The following is a 22,125-nucleotide window of genomic DNA, read 5'->3' on the forward strand; positions in this document are numbered from 1 at the left end:
GAAGGGGGAGAACAACTTTAGAGAGGATGCCCAGCTGGTAAGATTCAACTGTTTCTGAGGTTTTGGACACTTGATGACTATGATTGGCTTAGGTTGAGAGATGCTCCGCCCCTTTGCAAATGTGGGCGAGAGGGGAAGTGTCTATACTTCTATGTCTGATTGCCTTGACCCCATTGCTTTTAGCCGCCTGGCTTTCTTTCTAGATATACACAGGTAGATGTGTATATGTTATATAATTGTCCTCCATTGGTTGATATCAAAGAGAGTTGAAGGAAATGAATTTTGAAACTTCACGGTGTCCCACCCTACAGTACTACCCCGACCCTTACATCCAGCGGTGAGTTTAAACTTAACCTAACTTTAACAAAACGTAAGCGGAGTGCCTTGTGTATTGTTTCTGCTGTGTACAATGAGAGACCTTCCCCTCCCCCCTTGTTTATAAGCATAATGATAGTATTTGTAATTTCTGTGGGCTTAAAGTGTCGATAGGTATCTTTCTAATTTTATTTCTTTCTTTTCTTGTCTGGAGATACAAAGTGGCAGAGTTTGAAGCCAACTTTCCCATAGTTTCTTAAAATGTTATCATGCCATTTTAAGATGCTTTAAGTGCCATAGTTTCCTTGTTGTGCCCTGTCCCACTCAGGAAGAAGCAAGTTTATTGGACAGGATTGCAATAATCTGGATCATCCTCAAGTCAAAAAAAAATTCCATTTATACACTATAAACAGATATTGTTAAACCAGATTGTGGTTTGTTTCTTGAGCTCTAAGGAATACTTTCTTCTTGATGTGTTTCATAACAAAGATTCTTTGACAAAAAATTTTCTCCCAAAGCCTATGATTATTTTGAATCTTATTTATGTTTATAGGAAGGCACATTTGCCTAGCACTAAGCAGAATGTTAGTGAATGTGCATGATGCGTGTGTATGTGTTTCGAATTAGAGTTGGCTATTTTTAAACTGGTAAATGAAATCTGAACAGTGTTTTCCCAGTCATAAAGTTATGGGAGATATTCAAGTAGTATAGAGCAGTGTGATGTTGTTAATTTAACGGCATGAGATTTGATGTTGGAATTTCATACTTTATTTTATAAGATGAGTGAGAGAGGTCCTCTGAGTGTTGAAAACAGTGGGGCTCCAAAGGGGTTAATGTGTCATTCACCAGCAGTGCTTGGGAAGCCTCACACCAGCAGTGCAGCAGATGCCCTGGACAAGGCTCATGGCTGTTGATTGCCCAGGAAATTATTGAAGTTGTGTGTGTTTTTTTTTTTTCACTAATATGACTTGTCACCAGGAAGAACACTAATTTAGACTATGTAGCCCTTCCTCTGAGGTTTTAAGGTGCCATGTGGGAAAGAACAGATAAAATAAGGCAGAAAAATCAATGTAACAGTGGAAAAGCAAAACATGGACATAAATAGAGGAAAAGGAAACAACTTTGTGTTTACCTGAATTGAAATTGGACCAGTGAAAGGGGATTACATCTTGTCTATCTTTTTACCATGAACAATAACAATAGCAAAACTAAATGAATATATCTATATTGGCTTTTTTGGTTTTTGTTTTTTTAGATATTTTTTCCCTGCTCGGATAGTTTAAGAATTCGACTTGAAATTGAGGGTTGAGTCTTAAGTGAAGCAGCAAAGAGTTTTCTAGCTCATTCCTCTTTTTATTTTTGCCGAAAACTTTTCTAGTTCATTGAAAATCATTTAAAATGACATTTTTAATAGTATCCTTGATAAAATATTAGTCATAAAATACTTCTTTTGAGGGCATCTTAATGCAGCTATTTGGATCCATCTTGGATTTAGAAGAAAACTTTCTTCTGTTGATTGCAACTTGAACATCAGTGGAGCATACATCTGTCTAGAGGCATTTTCAGTGTTTGATGAAAGGAGCCTGTGTACATAAACACATGAGTAAATTGGTTTTTTTTTATATAATCCCAACAGTTTACTAGCTCATTGAACCATTCCAATTTTGATAGATTAAAACATTTCAAATAGTGACAGTATTTTAGGGTAGCTTTAAATTTTTCTGGAATGTCCTGAATTGCGAATATGGCAATTGCCTTTTTTAGAGAAAGAAGGAAAGCGTGCTATAGAGAGTTGAGTTAAGTTAAGAGTTAGGGAACATTTACTTGCCTTGTTGTTTTAGATAAGATTATATACTTTGTATTATAATAAAAATTACTAGAAAATAAAATTGCTAGAAAATTACTAGAAATTACTAGAAAATAAATTTTGAAGAGCAGAAAAAGGTTTGTTGAGTATTCATTCAATTTAGCCAATGTATACAGGAAATATACAAATAACAAATTGTAGTATGTCTTATAGCAGCAAAGCTTTATGATTTCATATATATATATGTATTCTCAATTATTTAGTGTTTTTATCATCAGTTTTAAGAACTGAGTTATTCTCATCTCCTATCCATAATAATTGTGGAAAAAATGAACAAAATAAGTAAAATATCGCTATAAGAAGAAATTTTATTTTATATTTTCAGTGCAAGAATCTAATAGTATTCTTGTTAATGTCTAGTGAGTGAATGGGTTTGAGTTAGTTTTTCTAAGGAGACAACACTCGTAGTTCTCAGTTTACAAAATCTATTTTAAGAAAGACCAAATTTAATCATTCCATAATCATACTCTTCTACATAGTTAAATTTGTCTTTTTCCTGACCTTGTCTTTAGAAAGAAACCATGAAAGAGACTTTTCAAAAAAAAAAAAAGAATAAGCTATCTTGTTCTTTTAACTCCAAGATACCTTAATATCAATTCCTTTTTAGTGCAGGAAAGAATAAATGACAGATGCTATTATCAGTTATTGCTGAATGTTAATGCCATTATGAAAACATCAGTTAATAATTTTCTCAGTTAAAAGTAAGCATACGAATACATTATATTTAAATGTAAAAAGCATTTGAATATGCATTCTATATATTACATCATATATGCCATCTGCAAATGGAAACATATTTTGTCATACTCTAAGATTAGCACTAGTTTACCTTAGTTTTTGCAAAAAAATTTCTGAGAATCAAAAGAACAGTTAAACCATTAAGATTATTTTCCTCTTTTGATGATGTTGACCACTACATGGAAGAGGTGTGTACAATCACCATCCCTTCACTTTATAGCTAACCTGACTTAAACAAAATTATTGAAGCACAGGAGAAACTATTAATATCAATGCAACTGAAAATGTGAGTAGATTGGCATTTCTTTAGAAATGAAAACTACACATGACACATATTGCTTGGTTACCTTTTATTAGACAAAAACTCAAACCCAGAAGTTAGCATTTTATTTTAAAGGGATACTTAAGCACTGTGATTGGCAATAGAATTAATAAAGTTTTGCACATAAATGTCCCAACAATGTTCCACCAGAGTCACAGTCCCTGCCTCGAAGTCTCAAGGTCCCTTTCCACGTACCACACTCTTTCCGTATCTCAAGGCAACCCTGAGAGTCTGTCGCCATTGGATTTTCTTATTTCCTCAACATGTTTCTTTATATTGTAGATAAATATACGTGTACCTATGCAAATATAGGTACAGAAATAAAAGACGTTGTATTTGTCCCTCTGCATATATCATTTTATAATTTAAATATTTGTTAATTAATTAATGGGTTATAATTTGGAAATTTATGTAATATTTTGGGTTCTTAATTTCCATCTCAGGCTGGAGAGATAGCACAGCAGTAGGGCGTTTGCCTTGCACGCAGCCAACATGGCTGACCCGAGTTCGATTCCTCCACCCCTCTCGGAAAGCCCGGCAAGCTACCGAGAGTATCTCGCCTGCACGGCAGAGCCTGGCAAGCTATCCATGATGTATTCGATATGCCAAATACAGTAACAACAAAAGTCTCCAATGGAGACGTTACTGGACCCGCTCGAGCAAATCGATGAACAACGGGAGAACAGTGACAGTGACAGAGACAATTTCCATCTCACTTTTAAAATAGATTCTTAACTCCATAATTCTAACAGACCAGTTAAGTTCTGTGAAATAAATTTTCTATAGCACTGTAGCACTGTCTTCTTGTTGTTCATCGATTTGCTTGAGTGGGCACCAGTAATGTCTTCATCGTGAGACTTGTTGTTACTGTTTTTGGCATACAAAATACTCTATGGGGAGCTTGCCAGGCTCTGCCATGTGTGCGGGATACTCTCAGTAGTTTGCCAGGCTCTCCAAGAGGGATGGAAAAATTGAACCCGGGCCTACTGTGTGCAAGGCAAAGGCCCTACCCACTGTGCTATCATTCCAAATAATAAAAAAAGATTAAATTTTAAAAAATATCTGAGTTGAGGATAAAAACTAAGACAAAAGGAAGAATGCTTACTATCATTATTTGTGCCACTTGGAAAATGCTTTTGTAATTTTTTTTCAGTTACTTTCTCTTCTACAGAAGCAGGAAACTGTTAAAACACTGTAGGGATGAGTAAGAAATATTTCTTATGTAAATTTACATATTGATTGTCAATTTTCTGCTTGACTAGTTAAAGGTCAACTTTATTAACTGTTCTTTCTAAATATATCCCAAAAGGAAGGGTGATGACGACCATGAATTGATATTGGAAGATGCTTCCACTTGTCAAATAAAGCCCTTTAAAGGCAGATGTACCCCTTGGCATTTGACCCTCTTCCTCTGCCTTGCCACATGTGCCCTCCTTGCAGGGTACTCCAGGAAGCTGACTTCTACAGTCTACACTGACAGTTTGCTTCTCTTCTGATTCTCTCTTGGTTTTTATCAGCAGGAACCTCTAGCAGACTATCTAAGAGCATGAGCAAAGAAAGATTGAGCTAAATTGTTCTCTGCCCACCTCACTCGTGTTTCTGTTGTTTTGTTTTTGGTTTTACTTAAAACCAAAAATTTGATCAGGAAGCCTTTGCCACAGGGCTAGGTTTTTGGACTTTAAGAAACTTTTCCATCCTCTCTTGTTCTTTAAATTTGGGAATCATCACCCCTTCTAGCCACCAGTAACTGAAATAATAATAATAATATTATTATTGTTATTATTATATTATTAATAATAATAATATTACTATTCTTGACCAGTAGGTTCTACAGAAAACTATAATCAATTTATTTGTATGTACTTTTTTTCTAACAGTATAAAGTACTGTAGTACTGTTAGGATCTAAATGTAGTAGACCCATACATTATAAAAATAAGCCCCAAGATTCTTCTGAACTGAGAAAGAGTGTAGGGATTAAGTTGCATGCCTTGAATATGGCTGACTCAGGTTCAATCTCCAGTGCCAGCATCACAAGGTCTCACTCAAGGAGGCGCTGAGCCCTAGCAGGTATGACTCTGGGGCCACTGAACACCCCGTGGAGTACCACTGAGTTGCCCTAGGTAGTCCCTAGAACTGCAGGGTCTGCAGCATCATAGCATTGCACGCTTGGTTCTTTTCATTAAATCACTGGCCTCACTAACTGAGAATTCCCAGGAGGGGCCTGGGTACTACTGCTTGGGAGACTCAGGAAATAAGTAAAAACTAGAAAGATACCTGCGGTGATGTTTGTGTGCACACAAAGACCTCAAAATTAAATATAACATAATTTTGTAATTTCTGATGTGGGTAAAGATACACCAAGGTACTGTGATGATAAATCCAATTTTGCTAAAATAATTAATTCATTCTAGCCATTTACATAATCAATGTTTCTCTCTCAGATGAGAAGAATGAATCAATATACTACAGTTTGTGGATTTTGTTTATCTGAGTACTTGACAGAAAGAAAAGCAAAATACAGAAATAATTGTTTCATGAAGTAATATGAAGATCCAATGTATTAACAGGAACTGATAGATTCACTTGTTAAATGGGGGTGGGGGTATTTCAAATGCTTCTTAGCATCATACATTTTTAATTTCTAGATTTTCATGACCAGCTGGAGCTAATTAAGAGTGTAATGTATGATGACTCTGTGTGCTGCTCCTAAACTGTGAGTGTATTTAAAGGTCAGGAAGGCAGGGGAGTGTGTGAATGGAGTTCCCACAGAACTTGTTCAAAAATCAGCAAAGAAGTTCCACCATTAACTGATAATGTGAACTTCTGGAAATTATTTAAACTATCTAAAGAAAAGTATCCTCATACAATGAGGAAAAATAATTCTTTACCTCTCTTCACAACTGGCACTTTGAGAATAAAATAGGAACCCAACTGAACTCTGAAATGCCCTTCCTTGATGCATTGTTCAGCTCAGTATTTTGTGACTAGCTCAGGAACAGGAGTAGATTTCTTCCTAGTAACCACTGTGTCTTCTTCTAAGTACATCAGAAGTTTCATTTTGCTCTATATGATCTTTAGGTTATTTTGAGTATTGACATGTACTTGGTTTGTCTCAATTTGTGTATGGTAAAACTGAGAAATTTGAATTCCAGAGCAACTAGGTGATTTATCCCAAAGGTGATTTTCCCGTATTTCAAAGCTATGAGCAGAAACGGGTCTAGGAATCCAAATCATGTGTTGCCTACTTTAATGCTATTTCTACCACCAAACATTACATTATATAAGTTATGTATGTGTGTGTATATATATATGTGTGTGTTTATATATACATATATAGATATGTGTGTATATATAATATATATACTTTGTGGTTACAAATTGTTCCCCAAGGCATGACATATCTGATCCACTGGGAAGTGGATAGTTGTGGTAGAAGAACAGTGTCCTCCAAAGATAGCTATGTCCTAATCCTCAGAACCTGAGAAAATGTTATATTACATGTCAAATAAAAAATAAGGTTGCAGATGGATTTAAGGTTGCTCACTAAAAATAGGTAATTATTTTGGGCAAATCAAAGGGGTCCAAAGCAATCACAAGCATCTTTGAAAGTTAAAATGGAAGTTGGAAAAAGAATCACAGGGCTTCAAAGTCAGAAAACACTCGAAGTTTTGGAGCTATAGGAGTGTAAGTGTAAGTGTAAGGAAGTGTAAGGAAGACTGATATTAGTAAATGAAGAAGAATCATGGTGTAAAGAAGAAACTAGGAAAAGCAAAGGAAAATATTATGCAAGAACAGAGCACTAGTACAGTGGGAAGGGCACTTGCCTTGCACACAGCCAACCCAGGTTCGATCCCCTACATCCCATATGGTACCCCAAGCACAACCCCAAGAGTAATTACTGAATGCAGAGCCCGGAGAAACTCCTGAGCAAGCTGGGTGTGAGAAATGAAAGAAGGAAGGAAGGAAGGAAGGAAGGAAGGAAGGAAGGAAGGAAGGAAGGAAGGGAGGGAGGGAGGGAGGGAGGGAGGGGCGGGGCGGGGCGGGGCGGGGCAGGGCAGGGCAGGGCAGGGCAGGGAAGGGAAGGGAAGGGAAGGGAAGGGAAGGGAAGAGAAGGGAAGAGAAGAGAAGGGAAGGGATAGAAAGAATGGAAGGAAGGAAGGAAGGAAGGAAGGAAGGAAGGAAGGAAGGAAGGAAGGAAAGAAAGAAAGAAAGAAAGAAAGAAAGAAAGAAAGAAAGAAAGAAAGAAAGAAGGAAAGAAAGAAAGAAAGAAAGCGTGCTCTTTAACCTGTAAAAGTAATACAGCACTACGGTCACTTTCATTTGAGCCTAGTTCACATGACCCAGTTCTTTGACATGGAGAGTTGTCAGACCATAATTTTGCATTGGTTTAAGCTATTAAATCCATGGAAACTTGGTAGCAGTATTAGGAAGCATAAATATCTTGTATCCCCAAAGTCTGTATCAGAAATAAACGTTTTAGGAATAATAGTTTGTGACTGGGTGTTCAGGAACTCAACTGATGGTGTCTGATTCTGAGGGCAAGGATTGTTTCCTATGATGCTCAGACTAGGCAGTGCTGAGATAATATCCCGGCCTTCTGTGACTTGTATTTGCTTTTTTGGCAGCTCAAACTTATTTTTATTTTGTTTATTTTTATTTCTTTGTTTTTCTTAATGAAATGTTTTACAAACTTATTTGCCTATTGGTCCTGATTAGGGAAGGTAGAACATGCTAGTAATTTATCATCTGGAACCTCAGGGAATCCAATGTAGAATGACAATTCAAAGTGTGAAAAAGTATAGGGGACACTGAACACTATGGCTGAGAAGTGCAGTGAAAGAACTTACCCTCAGTAAAGCTAATTTTTTTTTTTACTTTCATTAGTAGTAGCATTTCGTTTTGTTCATTCAGTTTTGGCACCTTAGTTGAGATGCCCCAGCCATTCTTAGTTCTGTGCTCAAGAAGTAGTCCCAGTGGCACTAGCAAAGCAAGTGTTTAATTCTTGTACTGTAGCAGAGCCCTGGCAGCTGAAGACCTCCGGAACCAGCCACAGCCTTGCTTAAGACCACTTTCCATACATTCGGACAAGCCTCACACATGAAGGAACTGGCGGAGGAACCCAGGAGTGTGGGACCTGGGACTGAGATCTCCAAGTCTGCTCAGATCGGGACTGGGCCTCCTCCACCCAGATCCCCCATCTTCCAATAGCTAGGCATTACACCCACCAACTGCCCCTGGCACTGTGTTATCCCCGCAAAAACCAAAAACCCAGGGACTATAAAACCCAGGTCCTAGAATAGATCTCTTATTGCCTAGTTCTCACTCTTGGAGAACCCGACAGGCTACCAAGTGTATCCTGCCCTCACGGCAGAGTCTGGCAAGCTTCCCATGGTATTCCATATGCCAAAACTCAGTAACAATGATGGGTCTCATTCCCCTGACACTGTGGCATTTGCTAAAATCTCAGGGCTAGGATGAATGGAGACGTTATTTGTGCCTGCTCGAGGTAATCGATGAACAACAGGATGACAGTAATACAGTATTACTACAGCTAGTAAAGCAAGTGTTTGACTACTATACTATCTCTTGGACCCAATAAAGTCTTTAAACGTACCGCAAAATGCACTACAAGGAGGAATATTTGACTCTCAGAAGCAATTCTGAAACTTTAATTTGAGTCAAAATTAGAAGACAGTTATATGCATAGTTGCTTCTGATGTCAGGCATTCAGAGATGAAACATCCACACTCAGATAACTGTACTTTGATACATCTAGGTGAAATCTGGGATTTACATTGTAAACAAAGGCAACCGAACTATTGATTCATGGTCTCAGATCACTCTGGAAGAAACAGCTGTAATTTTACAGTGCTATTAGATTCTAAGTTAACATTTAGCTTTTATTGTTTGCTTGGAGGTTTTGGCCACATCCAGTGGTGCTGAAGGCTTATTTCTGGCTCTGAGCTTAGGAATCACTCCTGGCAGGCTTTAGGGAATAACTTTGGGTTCCAAGGATTAAACCCTGGTGAACCGTGTGCAAGGCAAATGCCCTACCTACTGTACTATCACTCTGGCCCAAGTTTAGATTTAAGATTATATCAATACCTCTTTTGGAGAATTTAGAGTGAAGTCAAGGGATAATGAAATATCAGCATTTTTATTAAGAATTCTAGGACAATATCTGAGCACTAAGGTATGTGACTTCAAAACAATACAACAACAAAATTCCAAATGATTCATTTGTTTTTATATAGAATATTAAGATTCACACTACAGTGAGGCAAGTTTGGACCCAATGACCCAATCAAAGTTCATCAAAAGGTATTCAGTGATATAAATCAAAGACACAGGCTTTCCCAAAAAGAGACCTCATGTTCTCATTTTACTTAAAAACCAAATGGATTGTGAGATTAAAGTGGCAATTTTCAATCTCTGTTTCAAGTCAGTAGAGCCAAACTTCTGATTAGCTGTTTTTTTAGCTCAAATTTGTCCTGACAGGGTTTCTATCTCCTTTAAAGAACTTACTGAGGACTAGTCCTCAAGCAACAAGTGATGGATGGATAAAGCACTGTAATTATGATCAAAGTCCAGAGACTCCAGTCTATGTAATTACGCACTTCCCAGCCTCTGAAAGTCACTTTGTTCCATTTAACATAGGATGAGAAATGGACATGGGGTGACGTGTACTTATTGGTTAGTCAAAGCTTTGGAAATGACAGTTATTAACATTTTTTGCTTTACCTTAAGCCATAATATTTGCAGGATAATTTAGATGGAGAAAATTCATTGTCACTCTATTCTTATTTGCCTCTCATTCTTCACTTATATCCGACTTTTTATTATGAATAATTTGAACTCTTTGAAGTTCAGAATGAAAATATTATGCTTAGAAGAAGAAATGTTAAGGCTCAAAAACCCTTTGCCACTTTCAAATTGCTAGTACATTTTTCTTTGTTTCAAATGAGCAAACCTAATTTGTCAGGTTGAATGGCAAACACCGATTCTTACATCCATTAACTCAGAAAATTCTCTTATAATTGATGTCAAGACCAGCATCATAATAGAGTTAAGACTGATAAAGTATCTTGTGTTAAAGTATATAAAAATAAGAAATGTGTGATAATTTAATCAGCTTTATTATTACATAGAGTAGATTTTTAATGCAAGATATTTTTCTTATAATGGAAAAAGTTTACTGCAAAGTAGAACATAAGTAAACTCGCCAGCCAGGAAGGAACTTAGTATAGGACTAAGTACTAATGCACCTTTACTAAATTATGGTTCCAATGGACATAAATAATATCTCCATACAAAAATTATAACAGGGAATCATTGAAGTGCAAACACTGCTTTAAAATGAAGTAAAGGTTTCCAAATTATCTGAAATATAATATTTTTGTCACAGGATTTTTCAGGTCATTTTTGGAGCTGTGAATGATAAAAAAATCTTTCCATATAAATTAGTGTGACCTGCCTGAGTTCGATTCCTCTGCCCCTCTCAGAGAGCCTGGCAAGTTACCAAGAGTATCTCGCCCGCAGAGCAAAGCCTGGCAAGCTCCCCGTGATGTATTCGATATGCCAAACACAGTAACAACAAGTCTCACGATAGAGACATTACTGGGCCCGCTCGAGCAAATCGATGATCAACGGGAGGACAGTGCTACAGTGCTGCAGTGTTCCCAGAGCTGGAGTGATAGCACAGCGTGTAGGGCATTTGCCTTGCATGAGGCTGACCTGGGTTCAACTGCCCCGGCCCTCTTGGAGAGCCCAGCAAGTTACCGGGAGTATCCTGCCCACTGGGCAGAGTCTGGCAAGCTCCCTGTGGCATATTGGATATGCCAAAAACAGTAACAACAAGTCTCACAATGGAGACATTACTGGTGCCCACTTGAGCAAATCGATGAACAATGGGAGGACAGTGCTACGATGCTACAGTGTTTCGAGGCCCTCCAAAATAGCATAGAAAAAATACCACATAGAAATATTTTACTTTGAAATACTGAGGGTAAAATACGCTTTAAGTTGTTAATTGCCTTTAACTCACTGCCCCCATTATACCCTGACATTTTATCAAGGTGGCTGATCTTTAGAACTTCCTTATAAAGGAAGTTGGTAAACTATTTTACTTAAACTTTATCATAAGGTAAAGGTAAAGGTAAAGGCCCTCCCGTTGATCGTCGATTTGCTCAAGGGGGCCCAGTAACGTCTCCATTGGAGACTTTGTTATTACTGTGTCTGGCATATCGAATACTCTTGGTAGCTTGCCGGGCTCTCCGAGAGGGGCGGAGGAATCAAACTCGGGTCGGCCATGTTGGCCGCTTGTAAGGCGAACGCCCTACCCGCTGTGCTATTGCTCCAGCCCTTTATCATTATCATAAAGCTAACTTTTTTTTTATCATTATTATAAAGCTAACTTTATCATTAGCTTTCTTTTTTTCTTGTTTTGCTGGCTTCATGAAGTCAGTACTGTGCTTGAATTAAATTGTGTCACTTACTTCTTAAGTACATAAATAATTATAGCATATATTAAAGTTTTCAATGAGAAAAGTCAATTTCTTTCTTTTTTTTATGAAACGGCACTCTTAGATGCTTATGAGATGTACTCTTCCATCTCATTTTTATTTTTCACACTCTTATTATCAACTGAAAACTTTTTGCTTGAAAGAATTCTCAGGATAGTGTGTGTCAGCTATCAAAAGACTGAGTCAAAAGGAAAAATTTTCAGAATCTCGATACTGAAATGATAAATATTTGCACCTGTGTAAGCTAGATTTTAGTATTCAGTAGAGACTGAGTGGTTTTTATTGAGATTCCTTCACTAAAACTCGAAATATTAATCAATGACTTGCTTCAAGTTAGTACTAGTGTACTAATCTGACATTACATTTACACATTTTATACAATTCATGTTTAATCATGTCTTCTCATTAAGGAAAAGCGTTCAGTGAATCAGTGAATGCACTGACTATCTCTGAATGTAACGCTGACCCTTCTCCCTGGCACTCGATTTCAGCTTATCTTCCGACATAATTTTTATACACAACTGTACTTCTGTCTTAAATACCTTAAACAATAATTGGAAGCTAGTTTATTTTTCTCCACTTTTCTTTCTTTGTCCCACGCACTGTTTCTTTCTTTCTTTCTTTCTTTCTTTCTTTCTTTCTTTCTTTCTTTCTTTCATAGACCTTCTGACTCTTTCTTTTTGTTGTTGCTTTTGGGATAATAAAATATGCCTGGAAAATCTTTAAAAAATGATACTGTCACTATTTTTTTAATCAGATCAAGTCTTTGTCAGCAAAATAAAATTGGAACATTTTCCTGGGTAAATATTTATTTTTTTTTTCCAGTAACATATCAAACATCAAAATACATAGGTATTACTTCTGGGTTTTAAGTTCTTTCCAATATATAATTTTAATTTTAGGGCTTTTTAATTCTATTTATTTTTACTTATATGAATTAAATACTCATTAGAGGAATTTTGTAAAATTTGATACTTAAAGACTTCATAAATATTGTTAGTTATGGTAACTAGGAAAGAAAAGAACTAATGTAAATAGTGTAAAGTTCTACTAAAGTACAAAACTATTCAGTAATTATTACTACATAATTTATAAAGTTTAGATGATAAATACATGCTAGTAATTTTGAAGTTTTAAACTTAAAATCTTTAAGATTTTAGCCACTTGCTTTTATTAATATCTAGTTCTTGAATTAAATGAATCAAGTAAGGTAAAGAAGATCCTTGAAGCACAGGTACAAATATAAATATCAGAACTCTTTAGTTATGTTCATATAAAGCATTTTGAGAAAAGTACTCATGGGCTGATATTAATTATATAAAATAATTTATTAGATGAATAACATATAATCAACAGTAATGAAGCTAACAAAGAAAGTTTGGTTATGGTTAGAGTTTTATGTTATTTATAATTTTATACAGTTATAATCATAAAATATTCTTAATATTGTATTCTCTGTACAAGTTACATAAGTTTTTCATTTAATATTATTTTTGCATCTGTAAATGCACTCCAAAAGAATGACATATCATTATAGCTTAACACAAGTATCATTTTAGTTATTGAACATTCAAGTTGATTATAATTTTTCTTATAAATGTGTAAATTGCTTCTGTAGGATCATAACATGGAACAAATATTTAATTAAGCAAAGAAATACATCTTCAGTAATAATATATCTTGTGCAATTTATTTGTACTATCTTGGATACATTTTGGAAAGGGGAGGGCATTAAGTAATGTCTTTATTTTGCAAATGAGGTAAACAATGATCTGACAGAGAACTAATTTAAGTAAGGTGACTTAATGAGTAAGTGGAAGAACCTCTTTGTATATTTAATTTCAACTGAGTTTGGATTTGAGTCCAGTACTATCTTATCCAGACTTTGCTATTTTCTCCTGTAATTCTTCTCAGGTCACCTGAGAAACTGAGATCAAGCTTGGGAAAATGTTACTCTTTAGTTCATAATTTGTCAGAGTTCCACCTTTGGATATATATATATATATAAAGTATATGGTTTTAATTAGCATATTTTAATCTGTTAATAAGGGAAATCATAGAAAATATTATTACCATTTCTAAAATCTCAACTTCGGTTCTATATTTTTAGAAATAAGAAATCTACTACTGAGTTTTACTAAGTATTGCAAAGTTTTCTATTGCACTTAGTTGTTTAATTTTATGCATTTACTCCTTCTACCATTTTAAGAATTATTTACAATACAACTGCCTTTTTTTTTACACTTGCTACCTAGAGACAATAGTATAGAGACAGAATTTGGGTATTGATGTACTCTGCTTTAGAGTCATTCTTTGCTAGCTGTTGAATCTTCAAATGTAATCTCTTTCTGATTTATAAATGAGCATGATAATAGCCATATTTGCCACACTAGGTTGTTTTGAAAATGACATGAAAGATTGTGTCAGTACCTTAAGGGAGCATCTAGGGGATTTTAGAGAGAGTTTCAGTGGTAGAGCACATGCCTAGCATGTGGTTCGATTGCTGGCATTGCAGTGTCACCCAATACAACTGGATGCAGCCTTCCTGGCTTCTGAACACTTCAAGGACTCAGTGGCACTGTGTCCCTGGATTCGATTTATTCAAGCAGTAAATTATCAACACGGAACTGGGAATTCCCAGGAGTGAGCCTCAATGGTCCATAGTGTCTCGCAGTAACATGGCCATGAGATAACACTTTTATGTGTTGTATTGGATTATTATGTTGTGTTGTATTATTAACCTTGCCATACAGGAAAAGAAATTAAAACCTAGAGAGGTTATATAACTTATCTGGATTCAAATACTAGATTAACTTACCTTAACTAATTTACTCGAATTCAAATTCTAGATAATTAAGATACTAATGTATATGAATTGAATCCCAATTTCTTTCATTAATTCTCAGTAAATTCTATGTAGGAATAATTTACAATGCTCTGACAGAGACCTAAAACATTAATTATATTCTAGATAAATGATATGACTCAAAGGGGGAAACTTTCACTAAGTATCATTTTTATCACTAATAAATGAAGATAGGGATATATGTGTATGTAACACTGTAACACTGTCCTCCCTTCTATGATTTGCTCAAGCTGGCCCAGTAAGACTTGTTGTTACTTGTGAGACTTGTTGTTACTGTTTTTGGCATATTGAATAAATCATGGATATCCTACCAAGGATACTCTTGGTAGCTTACCAGGTTCTGCCGTGTGGGCAGGATACTCTTGGTAGCTTGCTGGGCTCTCTGAGAGGGACAGAGGAGTCGAACCTGGGTCAGCCCAGTGCAAGGCAAAAGTCCTACCCGCTTATATATGCATACGTAAACACACACATACATCAATATATACATACATTCTGATTTATATGTTTATATTCATATAAACATATAGCACTAGTACTATAGCACTATCCTCCCGGGATCATCGATTTTCTTGAGCGGGCACCAGTAATGTCTAAATTGTGAGACTTGTTACTTTTTTTTTTGGCATATCAGAATATGCAACTGGGAGCTTGCCAGGCGGTAGCTTGCCAGACTCTTGAGAGGGACAGAGGAATCAAACCCGGGTTGGCCGTGTGCAAGGCAAACACCCTACCTGCTGTGCTATCAAAATATCTCATTTAACAGATTTCATGTGACTTTTAATTCGGTTTGTTCCCCCCCCCCCCCTTTTGCTACTGTAAACTTCCCCTAGGTTCTTTAATTAAAGCTGCCAATTTAAAATCTTTTGCTATATATTTTCAACTCTATTCAGACTCGCCATCTTTTTCCTATTAATACTCTACCAATGAAATTTTTATTTCACGTTGCTGTGTTTTGTTTTGTGGGAGATGAACCACACTTAGCTGTGCTCAGGGCTTACTCCTGGTTTTGTGCTCAAGATCACACCTCACAATCCTCACGAGACCTTATAATGCTGATGCTCTCTAGGGTCAGCTACATGCAAGGAAATGACTTTACCTCTCTCCAAGCATGACTGTCATATTTTGATTCAATTACTTATATAAACCTTTGTACAAATCTGTCCCTTCCTTTGATCTCTGGTAACTTTTATGTTTATGTCAGTTTTTTCTTTCGGGGGGTGGAGGGAGATGTGTCACATTCAACAGTGCTTGTTCAGAGGCTATGTCTGGCTCGGTGCCAGGCATCACTGCCAGTTGTTCTCAGAGGACAATGTAGTGCCTGAAGTTGATACCAGGCCTCCTGCATGCAGATCATGCGAACCAAACAATTGAGGAATCTTCCAGCTTTACCTTTGAGTTTTTTGTTGTTGTTATAGTTTTCCTCTGCCTCTTGTCTTTGGTAAATTCTGAAAATTTCTCTGAAAATATTCTAGAGGCTATTGTTCTTGAGTAGAAACACAAGCTTTTGCATTTTCTTTTCACGTGGAGAAGAGTCAAAAGACTCTATTCCATTTCCTTCAACAGACTCATGGTCTCTTTACTATTTATGTTGTTATTTCTGAATCACACCAGGGAGTGCTCAGGGATCAATCCTGGCACTGCTCAAAGTACCCTGTGTTGCAGGGGATGAACCTAGTTGAGCTCTGTGTAAATAAAGTTCCCTATCCACTGTACAAGCTCTCTGCCCAGTTTTATGATTTTTGAACATTTTGTCATCAAAGTGATTTACTAAATCTCATGATCATACATTTCCTTCGTTCCTTTCCCCTATCCCTTGTTACTCTCTTCCTAGCCCCAGAAAATTTCCTCATCAATGTGGCTGCAGTTTCCCCTTTACTTCCTACCAATTCTTGTGAATTTCAAGATCCTTTTGATGACCTCCCAATACTGTTGTGTCACTTGTTGACTTCTCCTTTCTATTCCACTCCCAACTTATTTCATTTTATGCTTCCATTCCTGCTCAGAATTTGTTGTCTCGGTCACAACATCAGCCTTCATTGTATCAGTCTTCTCTGCACATCCCCACAGTCCGCTCTATGGAAATCCAATCCCTTTTTCAAGAGTTGTTTTTATTTCTGTTAATTTCATAATACGTTTGTATGTACTAGCTTACAAACTGGGCTGGAGCAATAGCACAGCAGGTAGAACTTGCATGCAGCCTACCCAGCCGACCCAGGTTCAATTCCTCTGTCCTGCTCAGAGAGCCCAGCAAGCTACCGAGAATATGTCGCCTGCGCAGCAAAGCTTGGCAAGCTACCCATGATGTATTCAATATCCCAAACACAGTAACAAGTGTCACAATGGAGACGTTACTGGGCACGCTCAAGCGTGAACAACAGGAAGACAGTGACAGTGACAGCTTACAAGGTAGAATTAGTGAAGGTTTACAAACTAAATCTTTATTACCAAAGAATAATAATCTGGATATTCATATAAAACTTAATAAACACTAACAATTCATTTTGAAAACATCACAAAACCTATGAATATTTGTGACCACATTAAATTTGAGAAGCACTACTCTATTCTATTAGTTCTCCAGGTGTGATCCTGATGAGAATGCAGTAATTTCTGTGCCTGAGAATGTTACAGAAATGCAAATTCTCTGGTTCTATCTGTGCTATCCTATGTTAAAGAAAGCTAGAGTAATAGTAGAACAATACATAAATTAGCATACTTCAGAATATTTTAATACACACTGAAATTTGAGACACTACCAAGACAATTTCCTAAGGATGGAGTGCCATTTATTTTGTTATTCCCTATGAGGTATGAGTAGGAACTTGATAAGTAGACAATTATAGAATAGATGAGTTTAATGTTTGCTTTTCATCACTAGTAGTTTCATGTTCTGACACTCCACACAACATTATATTTCTATCAATTATTACTAATTATTTTAATTACTACAATTTAATTATATTTGAGTATATATACCATGTTCAGCAGCGACTCTTACAGAATAGACAGTCCATAACTGTTTTAGGTGAGAGGATTTTATTCTTTATACTTTTACTCACTTTTCTCCCTCTTCATACATATTTCTTGAAGTATTGTTTTATAACAAACCAAATGTCAAATATAAAACTAAGGCAGACAGTAAACTGAACAGATGAAATATGTTATCTTATAACAAAATATGTCTTATGGCAAAGGATAAAAATAAAAGAAGTAAACAAATTTGTTTGAGATTAGAGATAGTTACTGGACACACACTTAATTTATGCACTAACAAAATATCAGGCCATGTGAGAATGTTTATGGTGCAAAAATGCCTGGGAACCAGAAGCAAGTGGGACTGAAATAGGGTTTTCTGGTCACGAGGGAGTGACATGATTTTTGTTGCCCAAAGAATTCTTTTTACTTTCAACCAGTGAATACTCTGGAATGAAATAGTCCAGCTGGGTAACTAATGCTACTCTTGGCAACAGAAGCTCATGGATCTTTTTCATTGAACAGGGACACACTATAAATAATAGCATTTGTCGAGTACTTTGTCACTTCCAAGAACTCCCAAAGTCCTGACAAGTAGACACTAATGTTCTTTGCTAGCTTGCAGGTGGATGCTTTTTAACACACAAGAAGAGTTATATAGTGAACAGAGAGTAAGACAATTGTGGATGTGTCACCTGAGTTTAAAAATTACTATTGTGCCATTTTAACTTTTCTTGGTAATTTCCTAAAATTCAATATTTACTGGAACATTAATGTTTTATGAAAATATATTTATGCTAAGCAAATGACTGATTTATCTGTCTTAACTCTATGATAGAGAGTTGAATAAAGTCATTGATTGCGATCTATGTTCTAATTTGAACCACCTACACCTAAAAGAATACAACTCATCAGATTCTTCTCATTGCATATCACAACTCAGAGAGGACAAGTTGTTTGTATTCACCTAGATAGCCATGCACACTCTACAGCAGCCAAGCATCCCTTTTACCGCGTTCTTTATTCTCTAAAATAGAACTAACTGATCATTGTGATTCAGCCCTTTAAGAAGGCATAAACCAGGTATATATACATATATATATATTTTTTATAAAACTACCGTTATTCCCTACCACTTTTCTATAACAGTTTCCAAGGACAAAAACATCATTAATAAAAATTTTGAGTTTTTCAAAACAAGTGAACTAAAGAATATTTACTGATGAGTTTATTTAATAAGGAAATACTACTTTATTTAAAGGAAAATATTGAAAGACCTTACGATATTAATGCACAATCATGATCATCCTGTTGTTCATCAATTGTCTCGAGCAGGCACCAGTGACGTCTCCTTCGTCCTAGCCCTGAGAATTCAAAGTTCCATATTCAAAGCCCTTTCAGGGTTAGGAGAATGAGACCCATCATTGTTACTGTTATTTGGCATATTGGGTACGCCACGGGAAGTTTGCCAGACTCTGCCATGTGGGCAGGTTACATTCAGTAGCCTGATATTAATTTTATTTCAAAAATAAGATTATTCCCAGAAATGGGGAGGGAGAAAGTGAGGACAGAAAGGAGAGAGGGAGGGAGTAGGAGAAGAGGATGGAAGGACAAGAAAAAAGAGTCAGTGATAATGTGCTCAAGTGTCATGGCCTCTTATTAAATTGCAGTTACTCTCTTGCACAGCCACATTCTTAATATCTAGTTCATTAGTACACAACTTTGCCCATATCAATGCACATCAACTTGTAAAGAACATTTCGCTGAGTTTTGTGTTATGTTTATTATTTATTTTTATTTAAAATTCAATTTTCTTAAGGACTAGACCCCAATTTGTTCAGGGGACACCAATGATGTTTAAGGTGCATGTGGGCTAGAGCGATAGCACAGCGGTAGGGTGTTTGCCTTGCACGCAGCCAACATGGCCGACCCGAGTTTGATTCCTCCGCCCCTCTCGGAGAGCCCGGCAAGCTACCGAGAGTATCTCGTCCGCACGGCAGAGCCTGGCAAGCTCCCCGTGACGTATTCAATATGCCAGACACAGTAACAACAGTCTCCAATGGAGACGTTACTGGGCCCGCTCGAGGTTGTGAAGAAGTAAACTCAGTCTCCATATGCGAGGCATATTCACTATCAATTGAATTGTTGTACTTTGTTCGGGAATTTGGTGCCAGAAATCAAGCTCCAAACCTTTCAACACTTGAACAATCTCTCTACGCACTGTGTATCATTCATTATCTCTCTTGCTGTACAAAAACATAGTTCCATAAAAGAGAATATTTGTCTGCTTTGGGCTCTCATTTGTTCCAAAAACTAGACTAGAACCTGATAGCTGTAATTATTTAGTAATAGCACAGCGGTAGGGCATTTGCCTTGCGCACAGCCAGCCTGGCCGAGCCAGGTGCGATTCCTCCGCCCCTCTTGGAGAGCTACTGAGAGTATTCAATATAACAAACACAGTAACAAGAAGTCTCACAATGGAGACGTTACTGGGCCCGCTCGAGCAAATCGATGAACAATGGGAGGACAGTGACAGTGAAATGTTTACAGAATGGATTATAGAAAAATAGTTAATAAAAATCCTTATTTGCCTGTATTATTTTTCTTGATGGCCTGGAGTGATAGCACAGCAGGCAGAGCATTTGCCTTGCACATGGCCGACCTGTGTTTGATTCCTCTCTCTCTCTCTCGGAAAGCCCAGCAAGCCACCAAGAGTATCCCGCCCCCACAGCACAGCCTGGCAAGCTCCTCGTGGCATATTCAATATGCCAAAAATGGTAACAACAAATCTCACAATGGAGATGTTACTGGTGTCTGCTCGAGCAAATTGATAAACAATGGGAGGACAGTACTACAGTGCTATTTTTCTTGATGCCTAAGACACAATTTAAGTGAAGGTAAAAAAATCTCATCAAAAATCAGGGAAATGAACTTAAAAGATTGAATAAACTACCCAAAGCAACAAAGAATCAGTGTCACACTCAGAATCTGCTTTTGTCCTTCTAAATATTATCTCCTATTCTCTTTGTGAGTTAGAACTTTTTGTTTGTCCATCTCTTCTTAGAATTGTTCAGAGTTTTAATATGGAAAAAAAACCCTTCACATACAGTACTTTTTTCTTAATATACTGAAAAAAATAATAAAACATCTCCCTCAAACAAAACCTCAAAAAGAAAATTATAGACTTAATTCCTGATGATAGAGATACAGTGATACTCAATACAATACTAGCAAACAAATACAACTATACATCAAAAAATGTCATACAGCATGATCAGATAGGATTTATTTCAGGTTTATAGGATTTCTTAATATACTCTTCAATCAAATTATTACACCATATGAAAACAAGGAAATTTAAAAATCATATGATCATATTAATATATACAGAGAAAGTACTTCACAAGATCAGATATAGTATTTGTGATTTATGGTCTCAACACAATAAAATAGTGCCACTATTCTACCTGATTGATAAAGAACCAACAATGTTAAGAGTTAATGACTTGCTAAATGCCATTTAGATACTAATTGAAAACATTGGTGGAATTAGATTATTCGGATTTAATGAAATTGCCTTTTCTCCTATTATGCACTTATTTATTTATTGTAACTATTAATTTAAACAACAATAACAATAAAAACAACACTATATGTCAAGTCCTATTCCAGGCACTAGAAAGGAAAAAAACATTATTCCCTTGTGTCTATAGTCCACAATTTTTTAAAAAGAGACAAACATATTGTGTTGAAGAGGGGAAATTTTGTCTCGTATTTGAAAATGAGACAAAATATAAGACAAAATATAAGAGAGAACAAGATTAAAGGGAGGGCTGTATTCAAAGAGATGGTCAACCACTAAGTTCTCTAAATGGAGTTTGAGTAGACGTGTACTTTGAGTAGAGAGATATAGTGATATTAAGAGAATAATAAAGGAAGGTATTTGGGTGAGAAAGAAACTTTAAGACAGGAAGTACAAAGAAATTAACAAGGCAAAAGCAGCATGAACAGGATGAGGAAGAAAAAATTGTAGATCAGTTATCAGGGAACAAGGCTTTGGAGGTTATGTAATTGTGAAAGGTAAGAAAAGGTATTGATTTTTCTCTCATGCAGATTCTACTTTTACTTACATTTTATCATTTTCAAAAAATTGTATAGAGTTTCACCCTTCTTGAAGAGTCATGCAATGTCATGGACTGAATAGTTTAGTTCAGAGCCCCGCACAAATTAGGCATACACTTTACTATTTGATCGATCTCCTAAACCCTGTCTTATATATTAAAGAATGACTTTTAATTTGTAATGTCAGAAATAAATGGTAGAGAATAGATCTATAAGGGCCATTTTTCTAGATGAGCTTTCATGATGCTTTGTACTATTTGTATTTAAAATAATAGGATAATGCTTAGATATCAGAATGTGCATACATAATTGGATCTATAGGTCTGAATCTTATTTTGGCCCTGAATGATTTCTCTAGGAATGTACCCAGTTCTTGAAGAGTGACACTACATAAGTCT

At 36.3% G+C, this 22,125-nt stretch overlaps 1 protein-coding gene across 4 annotated transcripts in view; it reads left to right on the forward strand.

Moving 5' to 3' along the window:
* The first annotated feature begins 275 nt into the window (after nt 1-275).
* Nucleotides 276-22,125, forward strand: part of TP63 (tumor protein p63) — a 250,617-nt gene continuing 228,767 nt past the window's right edge. For all 4 annotated transcript variants that reach the window (XM_056121602.1, XM_056121603.1, XM_056121604.1 and 1 more), the window contains exon 1: nt 276-337. In XM_056121602.1, coding sequence (XP_055977577.1) covers nt 276-337 — 62 coding nt within the window. The remainder of the gene's footprint in view (nt 338-22,125) is intronic.

The sequence above is a fragment of the Sorex fumeus genome, unplaced genomic scaffold (genome assembly GCF_029834395.1).
Source record: "Sorex fumeus unplaced genomic scaffold, SorFum_2.1 ptg000044l, whole genome shotgun sequence".
Lineage (NCBI taxonomy): Eukaryota > Metazoa > Chordata > Mammalia > Eulipotyphla > Soricidae > Sorex > Sorex fumeus.